At 44.6% G+C, this 18134-nt stretch overlaps 1 protein-coding gene across 3 annotated transcripts in view; it reads right to left on the reverse strand.

Annotated features, from left to right (window-relative positions):
• Stard13 (StAR-related lipid transfer domain containing 13) overlaps positions 1–18134 on the reverse strand; it is a 396060-nt gene that overhangs the window by 264373 nt on the left and 113553 nt on the right. For all 3 annotated transcript variants that reach the window (XM_017598426.3, XM_017598424.3, XM_063271572.1), the window contains one exon: positions 3451–3484. In XM_017598426.3, the coding sequence (XP_017453915.1) occupies positions 3451–3484 (34 nt within the window). The remainder of the gene's footprint in view (positions 1–3450; positions 3485–18134) is intronic.

The following is an 18134-nucleotide window of genomic DNA, read 5'->3' on the forward strand; positions in this document are numbered from 1 at the left end:
GGGGTCGGAATTGTAAGTCGGAGCGAATACAAAGGGGGAGACACTCGGGCTCAGGTGCTGTCACCAATTCTACTGAAGTGGAAACAAAGAGCTCATGCATGCTTCTGTTCGTACTGATCGGACCATTCACTGCTAGGTTTTCTCTAACAAAAACCACTGCACGACAAGCTTAGAGTGAAGCAAGCTACACACAATCACTGCGGTACCCAGGCTGAGGTTTTCTGGTTCCCGCGGACGTTAATCACTGCGGTACCCAGCCTGAGGTCTTCCGGTTCCCGCGGACCTTAGGCGCTGTGCTCCTGCTCCCTAGGAGAGGAAACAGTGCATGCTTGTTGACCACTGGGTTCCCTGTGCTTTCTGCTACAGACAGCTCTTGCGTGTGTGGCTCCACTCTCACCCCAGGCTAGAGAAGGAGACCAGAGGAAACCCAGAGGGGGCAGCTTTGAAATATTGGAAAGGATCAGCAGGTGTCAAGGCATGGGGACAAACACTGCGTTAGCATCCTGATTATATCCTCCTGTCATGGCTGTCCTCAGGTCTTAGGTAAAACCGGAAGAGCACCAGGAACAAGGAAGGAGGGAGGGTCAGAATAAAATGCACTGACTTCACAGTTTAGAAACAACAAGAAGGGATGCCCATCAAGATTAATGTAGAAATAATTTATGATAAAAGGTAAGCGTCAAGCATGAGTAAAACTTCATTTAAAAAATAAGCTTGGAACCTTGTGTATTCGGGAAGTTTTAGATAGGATTCAGAAACTCTTGTCCACTTAAACATGGGCAAAAATTGCCCTAGACATGGTTCGCCAACATTTTTACCCCAATATTTATTTATTGGGTTTCTTGCTTAGTCCTCATCCCCCCTTCCAAATGAAACACTAAACAGGTGCTTGGCTAAGCAGCTAACGGATTTAAACTTTACCAGACTGATCCCCATGCTACCTAAAAGTACAGATGGCTCCTATGTCCCCACCCCCCGGGACTGTTCCCCCACCGCTGGATCGCCCCAAGGATGCTTCACTGGCTAGGAAAGCGCACATGGTTTCCAGTCCCTCTTGAACTGCTTTTTGCTTTCCCAACCACAGACTCTGCACAGCGAAAACAGTCTTCCGCAGCAACAAGCTGAATGTGCTTATAAAAACATCTGTCTAAGTCTCATTAGGAAATTTCCAGAATCGTGTTTAAAAACCTCCGGGCTCCACATTCGGGCGTTTTAGCCTCCAGGCTGCGCATTCGGGTGTCCCAGGGGTAAAGCATCCTTGAACCCACGTCTCCAAGAGAGATGGAACACAGAGCTCTCTGATGCTGATGGGACTTGCTTTTGGGACATCATCCACTTTTAAAAGAGTTTTTCCTGTCTCCTTCTTAGGTAACATGTGGCTGAGGGCGAAAACACAGTTAAAACTCAAACACGAGAGTGTACGCTTGGCAGGAAGGCATTTCACGCCTCTGGAGGAGCAGACCCATTTGGCGGTTTTAGCAGGGCAGCTGCTGTGCCCTGAAGCCCCCGAAGCCCCTCCCTGGTGAGGTTCCAGCCAGTCAGTTTGCCTGACAGTTTAGCATAGAGATTTCCAGGGAGCTGGAAGCAGCGGACCTCCCTTTTTCTTTGTGTGGGGGGGATGATCTAAGACCAAAAATTGCTTGAAATCATGGCTGTACCCAATGATCTCTCTGTATGTTCACGACAGTGATGAAGCTTAGTTTGACAAGAAGACAGTGAGAGATTAATAGTAATGAGTGATGATAAAATACAACAATTACACCAGTATGTTACAGTAAAATTGCTGATATTGCTATATGATGTTTGGCCATTGTGAAGGAAAATGATGGTCCTGTGACCCCAAGGGCTGCAATACCCTCCTGACCATCAAGCTGAGGGTTGAGAAAGCTACTAAGTGACAAACAGGAGGGTGTTGTGTACTGTGGATACAAAGGACAAAAGAACGACCCACAATTTAGCCCAAGTGTAGAGACACACAAGAGATCCTCTTACAACTCACAATTGTGTATGGTTCAAAACATGCAAACATTTGGTGATGGAATTGCCCACAAAAATATCGAACTATGACTGACCATAGGTAACTGAAATGTAGGATCACAGGACTATTCGGGAAACAAAGCTCCTGTTACCTCCTTTCAGGGACTTCCAAAGCTCTTTTCTTTCTCTGAAATAATGCCTATTTTCATTTAGCCAGATACTAACAAGAACTGAAGCAGAGATCTTGAGTTTGTGAATATAGCGCTGCAGTGAACAGACACCGTGACCAAGGCAAGTCTTATAAAAGAAAGTGTTTAACTGGAGGCTGGCTTACAGTTCCAGAGGGCTAGTCCATCATCATCGTGGCAGGAAGCATGGCAGCATCCAGGCAGGCACAGTGCTGGAGAAGGTGGTAAGAGTTCTGCATCTTGATCTGAAGACAGGCAGAAGGAGACTGTCTTCCATTCTAAGTGGCTAGAGCTTGAGCACTGCAGACCTCAAAGCCCGCCTCCACAGTGACACACTTCCTCCAACAAGGCCATGCCTCTTAATAGAGCCACTTCCCGTGGGCCAAGCATATTCAGACCGCCACAAGAGCTAGACTTGGTTCTCAGTAGATGGTACGAAATGGGTATGCAAAAGTGAAAATAACCATGTTTACCAGCTTATTATGCAGAATTATTTGACATGGTTATTTCAAAGTCATATTTCTGTGATAAAATCTCAGAGGGGTTTACTCTCGATACTCAGTCTAGAAACGGTGACCCTGAAGAAAGGGGAAGAAGGTTCGCCGTGGATTCACCGGTGCTATGTTTTTCCATGTGAGAACATAAATGAGCTTGTTAGATCAGGACCAGTGGGGCCAGGCTTTCAGAGTGGTACATCTGTAAGAACTGCCCAAACCAAGAGGAAAGCAAGATCTGCAGGAAGGGTGGGAGAAGCACTGACCAGAGAGGGATGAGCTATCCTTTCACCAAGTCATTAATAAGTCAATAAGCTAAGACAGGATACTTGGATTTACACAGGAGCATTTCCAAAGCAAAGGCCACACCAATGGCTGTTTCCATCCTCATACACGTCTCATTCTTGAGAGGGCTTTTTTTCCCTCTTTGTTTGGATAAATGTTTATACACAATTCTTAATCTATAGTGTGCATTTCAGGATAATGACTAGTTATACAAGGCACTTCCTTTCTGTGTGAAACCAACATTATGAAGTCGGGGTTAACAGAAATCCCAGCAGCATGTGGACTAGAGGCAGACAACATGAAGTGATCCAGTGTTCAGGATATGGGGCGCTTCCCAATTTCATGTCATCCCATGGCCACCTGCTTTCTACAACAATCCCAACACTCACAGTGGGCTTAGATTACAGCGATTTGGCCAGAGTCAAACAGTAACAATTTGTATTTCAAACAGTAACAATAGAACAACAATAGCATAAACAGGAAAACAGCCCATTAAAGATCCTTACCTTCTCTTTCTTTGCTTTGGCTGTCAGAGAGAACCTGTAAAAGAGAATTACAACTCTTTTAATATATCAGAATTGTGCAGATTTTATAAAATGAAAAATCAAATTTGAAATGAACAGAAAAATATCAGATTGCAAAAATAAGAACCAAATGGGCTCCTGAGAAAAGACTAAAACGACGACTGGCTCATTCTTCTATAATTATTCTAGCGTCCACGCAGCTCAGCATTATGAAGGTAATTTAAAAACTCGTTCACCAGGGAGATGTATTTAGTTTATCTTTCTACAACTCGAGAAAGGATTTGCATAATTCTGTTTGCCCCTTCCGTAATTGAAAAGAAAATTGAATTCTAGTTCTGTTTGCTATTTCATTGTCCTATGGCACCAAAAACCTGTCAGTGCTAAATCCAGTCTCAGCCTGAGCTCTGCATCACTCTCTGGTAATGCGCAAGAACCAGTGCAGGACCTTCCCCCCATCCATCCCCCACCGCCACCCCAGACGAAATCTAATCCTCGGGGCTTCACTGTCTACTCTGTTCCTATTGTGTTTTCTACCTCCCTGACTCTTCCTTGTTATTTTCTCGATAAGCTCCTCTTTCCTTGTGTTCTTTAATGGGCCGATTTCATTTACTTTAATTTTTTTTTGGTTCTTTTTTTCGGAGCTGGGGAACGAACCCAGGGCCTTGCGCTTCCTAGGCAAGCGCTCTACCACTGAGCTAAATCCCCAACCCCCATTTACTTTAATTTTAAAAAATGTATTTTTAATTTTACGTCTATACCCCTTCCCAACTTGGCGCCTCTGTTCCCTACGCATGCAGTACCCACAGAGGCCAGAAGAGGGCATCAGATCCCGAGAACTGGAGTTGCAGGCACTTGTGAGCAGTGCTGGAAATTGAACCCAGGTTCTCTGCAACAGTAACTACAGCTCTTAATCTCTGAGCCGTCACTCCAACCCAGTCTCATTTACTTCATGAAGCCTTTTAACGTGGCATCTCTGGGCTTCCTCAGTCACATCTTAGGTGGAGGGTTAAAGGGTACATATGTTAGTAATGATAATAACATGTTGGACACAAAATGGGAGATCTATTTGGATTGCTTGATTCCTAAACAAATCAGTGGAATCTAGTTTAAAAAAAAAAGATTGCCTGGAAAACAATGATATTTGGCAAATGTATGGTTAAGTATAATTTTGTTTTAAACATCCAAACATTTCTTTGGAAGGTACAGAACACAGTGACACATGCCTGTAATCAGACACTCTCTGGAGGTGGAGGCAGAAAAATCGTGGGTTCAAGGCCAGCCTGAACCACATTGCGAATTCCTGAAGGCTGAGTTACAAGACACTTTAAAAAAAAAATGTAGAAAGAAAGGAAATGAAGGATGAGGGGTGGTACATGGGTTATGAACTGCACAAACAGATTAATCTATCAATGTGTACACGTAGATGTAAAGTGCTGTGAGAAACATGTGACTTGAAACAGTCAAAATCAGTATTCCGAAAACAACCTGAAAAGCATTACTACAGCGAAGTGGCAATCTCTGGTTTCTTTGGAAACTGGGATGTGCCGCGAGATGTTTTTCCTACAGGCTGTCTTGCGAGAGGATGCTTTGCTGGAGTGGAGGCTTGAGAGGGCGCCTGATATTTGGAAAGAGTATAAATGGAACCCCATATACAGCGAAAGGTTGCTCTTGCATTGCGACGCCTTTCAACGCTTGCTGGTCTTCACTGATCTTTGGCTCGCCTTGGCTTCGTAGAGAGAAACATGCCAGAGAACTTCTCGTGGTATTCCCGTTGATTCCTGCTGCTTCCGCTGTCTCGTGCCAATTCGGTGGAGCCTTGTGGTTTCTGCTGAATCACGCCGTTGCTACTGATTCATGTTTGGTGTTTGCTATTGGGCGGGGCTGCTGAGATCCTGACAATGAAGATTGGAATCGCCCCCAAAGAACTACTTCTAAACGTGTCCGCAACCCCTTGTCCTATCAACCATCTTTCTCCCCTACCTCTCTGTTAGGTGGGCCAGAAGGGAGGTTGAAGCGTTCAGGAACACTAAACAAAGTAGGTTTAGAAAAACCTAAGCCTAGGCTACGGTGTAAATATGTGGGAGACATGTAAAACCGTGGTAACTGATGCAAACGCGTCTGAAGACGGTTCCTCGAAGATGAATTTCTAACATAAAAACAGATGGTAGGGAGAATAGACGTACTGTATGATCCTGAAGCCATCATCTCTGTGGCGCTCTACACGAACTTCTTCTGTGACTGAGTAACCTCTGGGCCAAGCGTCTTGAGAATTCAGTTGCAAAAGGATCGTTCCAGATGATCCAGTGGGCTGCTCAGACCCTCTGGTGGAGGGCTGGGGAAGCGAGGGTCATAAGATCCCCACTAGAGCATCCGGCATCCCTACCTTGTGTTGTATGCAACTCTGCCTCGGTTGCACATCGCCCAGGGGAGGGGCTAGAGTATATACACTGGGTATATATGCTGAGCATGTATACTAGAGCACGAGGCTCCCGTTATGAGGCTCTGAGGAAGTCTTCAGCTCTTCTGGGTAAAAGTTTTCGAGGGGCAGCCTGTGGTTGGGGAGATAACCACTCCCCCATAGGCAACTCCTCATCCATGCTCTCTATAAGGAAGCCCAACAAACTCTTTGGTTCTCCCCAGGTAAACTATGGCACAATCGTGCCTCAATTTGTTGCTGGGAACCTTAGGAGGAAGGGTAGACATTATGTATCCTCCCGGGAAGACATTCTGGCAATAACTTCTCACCATATTTATAACACAACAGTCATTTAATAGCCCTGGATTTCAGGGGTTTGGAGTTGTTGTTGCAGGGTAAAAGGAGTCCAAGGACGAAGAGCGTTGACGGCAGCACAGCAACAGGAGTGAGTGTAGGTGACATTGTGGCGTCATTGGGCATCTATTATTAAAGGAGTAAAATGGAGAATCTCGAGGCATAAATCCCCTTACTGAAAGTATGCAATATTCTACTGAATCCTATTTCAGACTCCTCTACCTAGAAACCCAAATCACAGACTAGAAACTTCTTAGGGCCGGAGTAAATAACCTGTGAATATTATATTCTGAGTGTGCTTATGAGTATCCAGTAAAGGTACTCATCACCTTAAGGTACTGATACTTAGTCATATACATCTGACTACCGGGAGACTGTAGTCAGTCCTATGCACATGAAGGAAGCTACCTCTTGGGGTAGAGTATATGATGATGCCAGATATTTGCCTCTAGAGGACGATCACCTTTTCCAGACCACCAATGGGTTACTTTGGGGGGTATTTAAATCGATAAATATCTGAGTGATTACTCAGCATATAGAAATACACATCGTGCCTGGCCCAGTCTTTCTGTTGCATAGGTGTGTGGGAGCGCACACATGTCCAATGAGAGGTTTACAAAACCTAGAATTACTGGACCATCCTCATGGGAAATGTGTGACTGTGAGAATCGACTCCCATATGATGTCACAAAATGGTGACAGTTGATTTGCTTCTTCCTAAAGACCCCAAGTAGTATGGTTGGCTCTAGAGTGGCCTCATTTTCTGCTTGATTAGTACTGAATTCTGTGAAGGAATAGTGAGAGCCTCTTGTGTCATTTGGTGAAATCCCCCTAACGGTGTTTCATTCTGTGACACCTGAGGCTACAGTAATTCTAAACCCATGTTCATACACAATCCAAGTATGAAAAACAGTTCAAGTATTTGCTTTGTGCTGGGGCTGAATTTAAAGTGCAGCTGTTCTTAGGGTTAGATTTATCCTGATACGGAACTGGAGAGATGGCCCAATGGTTAAGAGCACTTGCCGCTCTTACAGAGGAACCAGATGTAGTTACAGGCACCCACGTGGCAGCTCATGACCACATGTAACTCCAGTTTCAGGGGTGTCTGATTTCCTCTTATGGCCTCCCTAGGCTAGATACATAGATTACACAGACATTCATGCAGGCAAGACATTAACCCATGAAAGATAAGTGAATATTAAAAGTCTAAACTAAAGCAATCTTGATATATATCTACCGTAAAAAAGAGAGCAGTAGTGTATTTAAAAAAAAAAAAAAAACCTGAGATGAATTGTTATTGAGAGACTCTGACCCTTGGGCTTGTCATGCTCAACCAAGTCAATAAACATATTAACCACCACAGGACTGGTCAAACTCAAAAGCGGCGTCAACACCTGCCGCTCATGAAACACAAAGGACCCATTTGTGCCGCATGTCCTCATATAAACCTCTAAAACCAGAAGCGCAGATAAAATCCCAGGGTAAACAAGATGTTGGGCAAACGCAGAAGCCATTTCACTGTTTGTGCTTTCCTTCAGCCAGACCCCACCTGCCGGCTCGCACTCAATGGGCTGTATTCAGCAGCAACTCTGACGTAAACATCACAGACCATCTCGGTGGTAAGGAGTAGACAGGGCTGATCACATATTACCACCCCGACACTCATTTCCCTTGGCAAATACCAGATACTGAGTATCACATGCGTCGACTTTGGCCCCCAGTAAGCGAAGTCTGACTGACTCTGTTGTGGGTGAATTCTATTTCAAAAAATAGTTTTAAAAGGTCCTCGAAGATCATACACGGTGGGGAAGAAAGCACTTCAAAGCAATAGAGACTGTAGTTATGGGATTGTTTTAAGAAGTGGTGCTTTAAAAAGGGTCTCAGCCGGGATACAGTTGGTGAAGTAGATTTTTATACTTCTTATTAAACATTCTAAATTTTTATTACCACCCTTAAGTAGACTTCGAGATACTTTAAGCATAGCCTCATGGGAAGGCTCTGCCTAGCAATGAAGCCATGCTTTCCCAGCGTGAGTTCAGAGGAGGCTGGAGAAATTTTTAGCTGGTAGCAGCGAAGAGGTGGGGTATGAATGACAGATTTTCTCGGGTAGCTGTTCTATGAAGGAAAAGTCCAGGAAGTCTATGGAAGGGTGGAAGAGATACAGTATGCATGTTAGATCTACCCTTTATTTTTATTTCCCTGATTTCTTACACATCTGACATGTTTAGTAATGCTTATTTCTGTTGTTACAAAGCATCTCAATAAAGGTTGAATGTAAAGTTATATTTAAAAAAAATCTAATTTTGTGGGCGTGAACATTTCCATTTCAACCCAAGATGTATAAATATGCTTCTAGATATACATTTTGGTGCCTATATACTAGTGTTCAAATATTTTAAATACTGTCGTAATACATAACTTCAGACATGCGATCTAATGCCCAAAAGGTCATCTTTAGTACCTCAGTGAGTCTAGCAACGACGCTATTTAATAAAACTTTTAAATAAGTGTTCCTGACATCTGGTGTTAATAAAAAGGATCTTATATTTTACAGTCAACATTTAAGGAAGAAAAAAAAAAAACAACAGAAAACCCATGACTCTAGTTATATTACTGTTCGTGCCGAACCACAGATGATATAGGCCACATTTGGAAGGCTTTGTTTTTTCTCTTGGTTGGTTTACACAAAGAAATGAGTTGCTGTGTATGTTGTATATAGGATTTAGGCCAATTCCCAGGAATGAATAAACAAAGAAAGAAACGTTAAATAACAACACAGTTTCTTACTAACAAAAGTGATCACAGTGTTTTCCCTGGGTGGAATTTAGGGAATAAAATTCATTCTAAAACCATGATCCTAGGACTTTTGCATCTGGGTAAACACTTGAAGTAAGACTTCCAGGGCGTGGAGCCCCACGGGGCCACAAGAGTGTCCATCTTGTGTGCAACTGTACTCTTGCTAGGCAAATGAGAGTCAGTTCTCATCCAAGGCAGGGCTGGCAGCTGGCAGCTTGAGTGTTGTTCAAGTAGCCCCAGGCCCAGGGCCTGCAGGTGCCCTGCTCGTCTCTCCAGGCCTTTCCAACCATGAGCTGAGGCTTTTGCTTGCCCTGCCCCTATTGGCTCAGAGTTCTTGTCTCCCTCCCTTTGTATCCTGTGTTGAGTATCTTCTTCTAAGCACCATGTCATGTTAGATGTTCCCCAATGCTCAATCACTCCAACCTACAATGCATTCTTCTGGAAGATTTATTTTTCTGGAACACCAATATAAATTCTATTACATATTAGTTTTGTTTTCCTAGTAGATTGTGGACCATTTGAAAGACAATGGCAAGAGCATTTGACAGGTTGTTAGCAATGGGAGGTAGTACACTATGAGATGACCGGTGAGACATATGTGATCTTTAAATGTTAAGCAGAGGTGTAAATTAACACAAATGTCAAACATCAACCTCTTTATTTGGCTTACAATCCTTCACAGATAATACAAAACGGTAGTGCTGGAGGCCAGGAAGAGAAAAGGCTGGTATGGAGGAGTGTTCAGGGGTGGTTTCCCTATCCCTGCTTTCACAGTGCTTGACTAAATTGTTTCATACTTACAAAGGGCTTTAAACACTTCCCTCCTCCAGCAAATGTGAACGCTGGGAATGCTGACTTGTCTCTTTCCTTAGGGTATTAACTGAAAGGCAGAAAAACCATGACCCCAAGTCTGAAATTCTACAAGATCTAAAACTGCTGGAGAGATGGCTTACTGATTAAGAGCACAGGCTGCTTTTGAGGAGGACCTGGGTTCAATTCCCAGTACCCACACGATGGCTCACCACCACCCGTAATGCCAGTTCCAGGGGATCTGATGCCCTCTTCTGGCCTCCACAAGTAAGTACTTCATGCAGGCCACGTACAGATATGCAGGCAAATACACATTTTTTAAAAAAATCTGTTTTGGGCTGGAGAGATGGCTCAGAGGTTAAGAGCACTGACTGCTCTTCCAGAGGTCCTGAGTTCAATTCTCAGCAACCACATGGTGGCTCACGACCATCTGTAAAGAGATCTGATGCCCTCTTCTGGTGCATTTGAAGACAGCTACAATGTACTCATATATATTAAATAAATCTTTTTTAAAAAGTCCGTTTTAAAAGGTAATGTTTGGATCTGCTGTAGGAAGCATCAACTGTTTATAGACTGAACTTTTGGAGAAGAGAGAGAGGTAAGTATGAGTGAGCTCAGCCCCAGGGAAGAGTCGTGCAAACACACATTGGGGAAGTTGAGACGGGTAACTCTGTGGCTACCCAACTTCAGCCCTAGCCCTGGACTGTGCTATGTGGAACTGTGAGCACCGGAAACAAAATGCAGCTTCCTGCTTACTCGGAAGCAGTTTGCTACTTTGTACCAAAGATTTAAGAGCTTAATTTGAAAGAAACTTGCTTTGAGCCCAGTGACAGTTTGGAGTGGGAGAGCTCTCAGGAGAACACCAACAGGGAGGGCAGCTGCAGCCTTCTCCAAAACTAAGTGTCACCATGGTGGAGAGCCTTGTCAAACAGTACTAGGAGGCTGGGAGAGGCAGTTAGCAATCTTGGGGCAGCCCAGTGAGCAGGAGTTGCAGGTGGGGGCGACCTGGACAGAGCACCATGTTACTTTCTGTACACAGAAGTAAAGCGAGGTGAAGAAAGGAGGGCGATGATGGATGATCACGTCTTAAGACAATGGCTTGTGGCTCCCTGGGCATTCGCTATGACACACTGCCCTCTGCGATGAGGGTTTAAGCCACCTTGTCAGTCAAATCTTATTCCTGGCCTATTTTTGCAATGTTTGGGCTAATTTAGAACGGTTTTAAAGTTGGGCCCCCAGAGAGGATGCCCCTCTGGCAGGTTTTCCAGGTCAAACGTGGGCCACTTGGAGGTGCAGAGAGTCTGCCACTTTTTTCTCTTTTACAGATAAATTGTGAGCTCTTTCCTTAACCTCAGTCCAGTGGTCCAAGGTCAGAGTCAGAGGGGTGGTTAGTCTGTCCCATCGTCCGTCCGGTCAAACACACAAAACACAGAACACTTAGACAATGTACAATCAAGAGACCTAGAGGGGCCGGCCCAGAGCAGGTGCACCACAGAAAGGAAAGTGAATCGGATGGCTTCCTTGACCTGGAAGCCAGCAGGAAAACCAGACGGACTTTTTCTAAGTCCTTCATTTACACTTTCAAATAAGTTAAAAAAAAATAAAATGAAAACTATTATGTAACTGAAGAAAATCAGATAACATCTAATTTCTGTTTTAAAAATTTATTATATTTTTAGTGTGTGTTTTAAAAAAACATCTTTTTACTTTTTTAAGTGTGTGTGTATGTATTTCTGAATGTTTATGTTTGTTTTATAGTGTGTGTGTGTATATATGTGTGTTTTTAACATCACAGCAAATGTGTGAAAGTGAGGACACAACTTTGTGTAAATTGGTTTTTTCCTTCAGCCTTATGGGTCCTGAGGGTCAAACTCAGGTCATCAGGCTTCTGTGCTAACAACCTGTCCATTTCAATATCATGAATACAAATTTATTCATCTCGATTCATTGTTTACAGTTTGTTGGTGGCTCCTATGGTACAACAGATCTCCTACGCCTGTCACCACAAAATCACAGACTAAATGGCTTAGACAATAGCCATCTACATTCTGAGTTTTCCTAAAACGTACTGTGTGTACTTAATAGCAAGTGAGACGTTTAAGAAGAAAAAAAGGTCAGAGGGTGAATCTGACAACCTGAGAACGATCCAGAATAAAGCACAAAGAGAAAAGAGTTGAGCATCAAGTCCAAGCAGCCTGTGTATGTCATTGAAATCTCCAAAAGTGTGAAGAAAACAGTAAAAAAAATTTAATTAAATTATTAATTAAATTAATAATTAAAGAAATAATTACCTTTTCATCCCTAAATTAATGAAAATTCTGAGGCACTAAACAAGGAGCTCAGATGTGTCTAAGCACAGTGAGGCCGGTGTGACTCTGATGTGTACACTAAGGGAGACACTGAAACCCAGTTGTGAAAATGAGAGTATTCCCTGCATCCAAGGGAACAAAGATAAATCTAAAGTAAGCACGTGGTGTCCAAGCCTTGGGGGAAGCAAGGGAAGCCAGTAGACAAGGTGACTGTAGTAAAGTACGTGGAGCCCGGGCACATCCTTTTAACTCCATACCCATAAAGCCCCTGGTTTCCCGTTTTGGCCTTCCTACACATCACCTCTGATACCTGCTTCATTTCTTTTCTCTGTCGTGATCTGTGGCTTGCATGATGGCGGTCCTCTGTCCATCTTGCCTTTTCTATTCTCGTCGTATCCCTACCACACTGTATCCAAGACCAATCCTCGGAAGCATGTGCGTCAGATAATCGTGTGCTTTATTCTGTGCCTGTCTCTGATGGGTTCTTACTGCCTTCAGGATGGGCATTATAGGGCCTGGCTTCCCCAATCAAAGTTTACGCTGCTTTTCTCTGCAGTCTCTCCCACATACCCACAGCTTACCCCAAGATCTGGCGTATGCCATGCTACGGAATGGTCGGGTTGTAAAAGGCAAAGGATCTACTGGGAACTATGAATTGTATTTCCATGGAGAAATCGCTTCGCACAGTACCGCCAGGTACTATGGCCTGTTGTAACCAGATTGTCGTCCACTGTCAGGAAACTGCATTTGACACTAAGCAAAGGTTGATAAACCTAACCGTGAGACACCCCCATGCTCGTCGCAGGGCCAGCATCTTCAGAGCAGCACAAAGAACATACACGTGCTCACTCCTCCTTTATATTTCATTCTCTCACTCGGTTTAGTGGATTTGCACATGAGCCTTACATAGAAGACATCTAAAGGCTGGGAAACTAAATGACTATGTCAAAAGCCAACAAAGCAGCCTGAGAAAGCGGTGTGAGTTTTTACATCACTGCTTGGAATTTAAACATTGTTTCAGGGCAGAAAACGAGACATGAACACAAAGTAGCCCAGGCCAGGGATGGCTTTTTTTTTTTTTTTTTAAACTTCGAAGTCCTTCAAAGTCTGAAACACAAATGTAAGGCCTGCAGAAGGGAAACATGATTCTTGTTACGTGGTCTGTGTCACAGCACACACAAAATGAAACATTCCCGCAAAGACATGCTAGTGTGCTTTGGGTAGCGGATTCCTTGCTGTTGTAAGGTGGCACTGAAAGGTGACGATTTGCTGCTGGGAGCCTGCCATTCAGGGGAGAACTGGACTGAACTATGGGTGGGGCAATTTCAAGGCAGGACTCTGTAAGCGCAAGGAAGGGACTGTTCTCCTAGAAAGTGGGTGTGCTCTTAACGGTGGGTGCCTCCGGCTTGCATGTTTAAGCTAAGGCCCTAACAGCAATAGTGACAAACGCTTGGATGTTGGTGATCGGGTGAGAGAACCTACCACCCTGGCCCTCCAGGTCTGTGGGTTCTGCATCCAGCAAGTCAGCCAATCACAGACGGAAGACATTACTTGAAATTGAGTCTGTACCAAACACGTACAGACTTTACCTTCATCCATCCCTAAGTAATACAAATGGCAGCTATTTACACTGTACGTGGTGCTCAGGTGATTTAACGTATATGGGGGTGTGAAGAGGGGCTAAGCAAACACGACAGCACGTATAGAAGGCACTTGACTATCTTCGTGTGGGGCAAGAGGACTGTGCCACCAGACAGAAGACAGGTAAGGTTGAGCCACGCCTCAACCCCGGGAAGTCTCGGGATTGAGAATGGTAGGCTTGAGGCCAACTCCCTGCCAAACTCCCTGATCTGGACCAAGGAACACCCCACTGGGAGGACCATGACAGCAGGTCCCATGGCATGAAAACCTGGAGTTCTCCATGCTAATGAGGTGTCTAGATAGACCCCAGTGTTTAGCCAATGAGCTTCCCTTCCCGGGCATCTCTTCCCACAGAAGGCTCACCCTGGTCCACCCTGGATAAGATGTATGCATTTATATCTGCCATCAAATAAACAGTCTGGACAGGCAAGGGCCATTTCCTTCACAAAGGATTGCTGCAGGGGCTGGGGGAGGCCTTTGTCATAAAGAGCCATGCCTAGATCTCCCAGAGAAGGCATTCTCTCTTCCAGCCCCACCCCCCTATAGTCTATGCATTCTCTGTCAGGGGCTCAGCCATCCCCTTCCTACCTGTTGTGTAGGAGAAGCTGAGTTCTCCACTCCCCCACAATATCCCAGTGGCATCTGAGTACACAGGAGACCAAGAACCAAGCATCTGTCCCAGACCTTGATGTTTCTCATCTGGGGAACCGTGATAGGGCTGAACCCCCTATTATGGACCATGTTCTGCCTCCCCTGAGCAGCTTGCCCCAGTGGCAAGGCAGACACATGGCCCGACATCTTCAGAGTTGGGTATCTAAAAAAGTCTTGGAAAGAATTCCTCACAGATACTCAGAGACACCGTATTTTAATCACCACAACAGTTCCAAGACACAGATGTCATTAGCAATTCCACTTTATAGATGACACACACATTTGACATTATGAGATGCAGACAGTGGCAAAGAGATAGCATTAGAGGGAGCATGTATTTAATAAGAGAATAGCGGTCCACAGCAGTTCTGCGAGGCAGACAAGCATCTGTTCTTACCCTATTTATTTAAGAGGAAATTAAGAGATTGGATTTGAGATTGCTAGCCTCCAGGCGATGGTTTAGGGACCACCACTGGATATCAATAGGTCAGAATTAATAACATTTCTGAATTGATGTTTGAGGAACAACCAGTGAGATATTCATAGCCCATACCTTTGGGAGATTCTGACTAGTCGCCACACTTTGATTTCTTAAACACAACTATGTCAGAAATCGGGCAAGTTAAAATCATCACATCTCCTTTCTGGCAATTAATTACGTTTAGGGATAAACCATTCGTTCTGTGAGGATGAGTCCCCAGGGCTTGGAATCCCAGATTTCCAGTTGCTGCAAGGGCTCTCCCAAGCAGATGTCCCCTCAGATATCCAGTCCTACGCTCAGAGCCATTCTCTCCTCTTACCTGGCTGGCATAACCTCTCCCTGGCACCAGACTCCTCATTGGAGAAATCCACATCTCTACGAGGACTCTTGACTTTTAAATGTTTTACCCTTATTTTTTATCTCTTCCTGGTGTCTTCATCTACTCAACTGCTATGGTTGGCTTGTGCTTCCCCACAGTTCCAGGTTAACACTTCTGCCCTTTGCCCTCCGCTTTAAAATGGAGGATGATGAACGGAGCAGGCCCTCGTCAGGTACTGATAATATGTCGTGGCGAACTAAGTTTCAATTCACTAATAATTACGTGACTTCTGTTATTCTATTACAGCATCACAAAAACGCACCTCTTCTAGCCTCTTTCTCTGACTACTTTTCACCAGGTGAAGGAGAATGGAGGAGAAGATAACACTGTTACCAAGACTACGCTCTTCTTCCTGCTCTGTTCACAGCACAAGACATTGCAGGAACTTACTCAAGGGCAAGGTATTCACAAAGAAAATAACTTGAGACCCTGTTGATTACAGAGCAGGCCGCTACCAAGAACACAAGCCTTACAGAGTCACGGTTGGACACTATTTATTTGGACAATCTGTTTCCCACCACAGGCTTAGCCCACTAGGCATTGCACTAGGGATGCTCTGTGGACTACCATGTTTAATCTCTCTAGTAAAGACGGTATTGCTACTATTTGGAACCTATGGAAAGCAAAACTAGAGCTTATCTGGATAAAGAAACTTACATGGTACCACGATCACACTGCAGAGCCAGTGTGCAACCCGAGATTGCTCTGTTTTGATGGCCAGGTTTTTACCTCATGTTATCTGACCTCTCCCACTTCAGTCAGCTCAAGTGATTTTGAAGAGTAAAGCTCTGTCTGGTGCTATCGTTCCCCAGTCTTTGGAGAATTTTGAGTGATGTTTTCAAGATTTTGGGTGTACTAGAGTAACTCAATGTTAAATGTATGTGGAATCTTTCTTACTCTGAGTATTAGGAGAAGGAAGGATAAAACGACAATAGCTGATGCTTCATTCAGTGGATAGCAATATTTGGCCAGATATTAGCCATGAGCCGTGAGATGGAGACTGAAGCAAAGAGACAGATAGCATCAGGGGTGGGGAGGGTGTTTAATAAGAGGATAGCGCTTCGCAGCAGTTCTGTGAGGCAGACGAGCATCTGGTTTTTTCCTGTTTTATTTAAGAGGAAATTAAGAGATTGGACGTGAGATTGCAAGCCTCCAGGCCATGGTTTAGGGACCGCCACTGTATCTCTGACACTGGAGAGTGCCTGGTACCTCCAGGGTGGGGATAGGGAGAGAAGATGCTTGTGAGGAACTCGCTTTACTGTGTAGAAAGTCGCTGCTGGAAAGATCATAAAACACAAATAAGATGTCCAGCCAAGAGTGCGACACTCCTCACCCTGTTATCCCCGGGTGGAGAAGGCCTGCTCATAGACCTTCTGAGCTGTAAAGATCTCTGTGTGCGACGCCCAGTCAGAACCGGCCAGCCCCACACAGAGCCCTGTGCACTCGAACACCAGGGCAGCGGCTCTTTCACAACAGCTCACCCTTAGCGTCGAAGCACCCAGGTCAAGGTGAATAAACTCAGGATGCATTTGTATTTACTGGATTCACAGCGCAAGCTTTATCTTCCCAAATGGGAAGGAATGAGTACTGCTCCCTCAGAGACTGCTTCAGAACTCAAATATAACACATGCATGGCAATACCTCAGAAGCAATTGATTACCTCACAATTCACTCACATTACTTCCCTGGCTGTTGTTACTATTTCTGGCCCCTTGGGGGTGGGGGTGGGGGTCACGTGACCAATTGATTTTATGCCCGTCCACAATGCAGGCAAATGTATTTTTGTTTTTTAACAGGGAAACAAAATGACCTTCCTGAGAAGTGCTCAAAGATCCCCATGCAATAGATACAAATCTTTGTGGTACTACGAGGCCAAATCACGGCACAGGCTCTTGCAAACCTCGTTTACGGTGTTTCTGATAGCCGGAACTAGAAATATAATGCAACCCACTTCTATTCTAAATGTTTTTTTGTAAAATCAACTAGCCAGGGGTAGATACGGTAATGACTTATGTCTAAGTATGGACTTATGTCTAAAACAAGTGATGTTGCAAAACATGCTCTCCTTGTGTTTAATCAAATTATAATCAGATGTTGCTTTTATTTCCCACGCACGATCCCTGCTAGGCCAACCAATTCTCTACACCTATCGCCAGTGCCTACCCTTGGGCTGTCACTGCATACTTCTCAGTCACTAGCATAGTCCTGGGACACAGAGGAATTCAATAAGCAGTGGTTGGATAACTGGATGAATGAATAAGTCTGGTGAATGTTTTCCCTTCCAGCGAGCTCTCACAATGAAGCCGGTGTGGCACTGTCTGAAGACGACATGCTATGGCGGAAAAAATCCCCATACACATTCAAGCCCTTGGGCTTCTCCCTCCAGTAAATGGCTCCTGTTTTCTTCTCCTGACCCACCCCAGTCACATTTCCATACCAATGGCACTCTAACCATCTTCATAGGGCAGCGTCTTCTAGAATCTTCACCCTTAAGCACTTGGGTACCTTGTTTCCTCGTTCCAGAATATCCTTCATTATCTTGCCTTTCTTTGTTACTGATACCGCTCAGTATCATTACCTAAATTAAATTTCTTATTTGTGTGTGTGTGTGTGTGTGTGCGCACGCGTGCGCGCACATGCATGTGGGTGTGGGCACCTTGGAGGCCAGAAGAGGGCTTTCGGTTACCCAGAGCTGGAACTAGAAGCAGTTGTGAGCCACCTGATGAAGAAGCCGGGCACTCCAGTCCTTTGTAAAAGCAGAGTGTTCTTGAGCCCTGAGCTATCTCTCCAGCCCCTTTAACTTATTTGAGAAGCTTTCTTTGACTATTC

Source organism: Rattus norvegicus, chromosome 12 (genome assembly GCF_036323735.1).
Source record: "Rattus norvegicus strain BN/NHsdMcwi chromosome 12, GRCr8, whole genome shotgun sequence".
Taxonomy (NCBI): domain Eukaryota; kingdom Metazoa; phylum Chordata; class Mammalia; order Rodentia; family Muridae; genus Rattus; species Rattus norvegicus.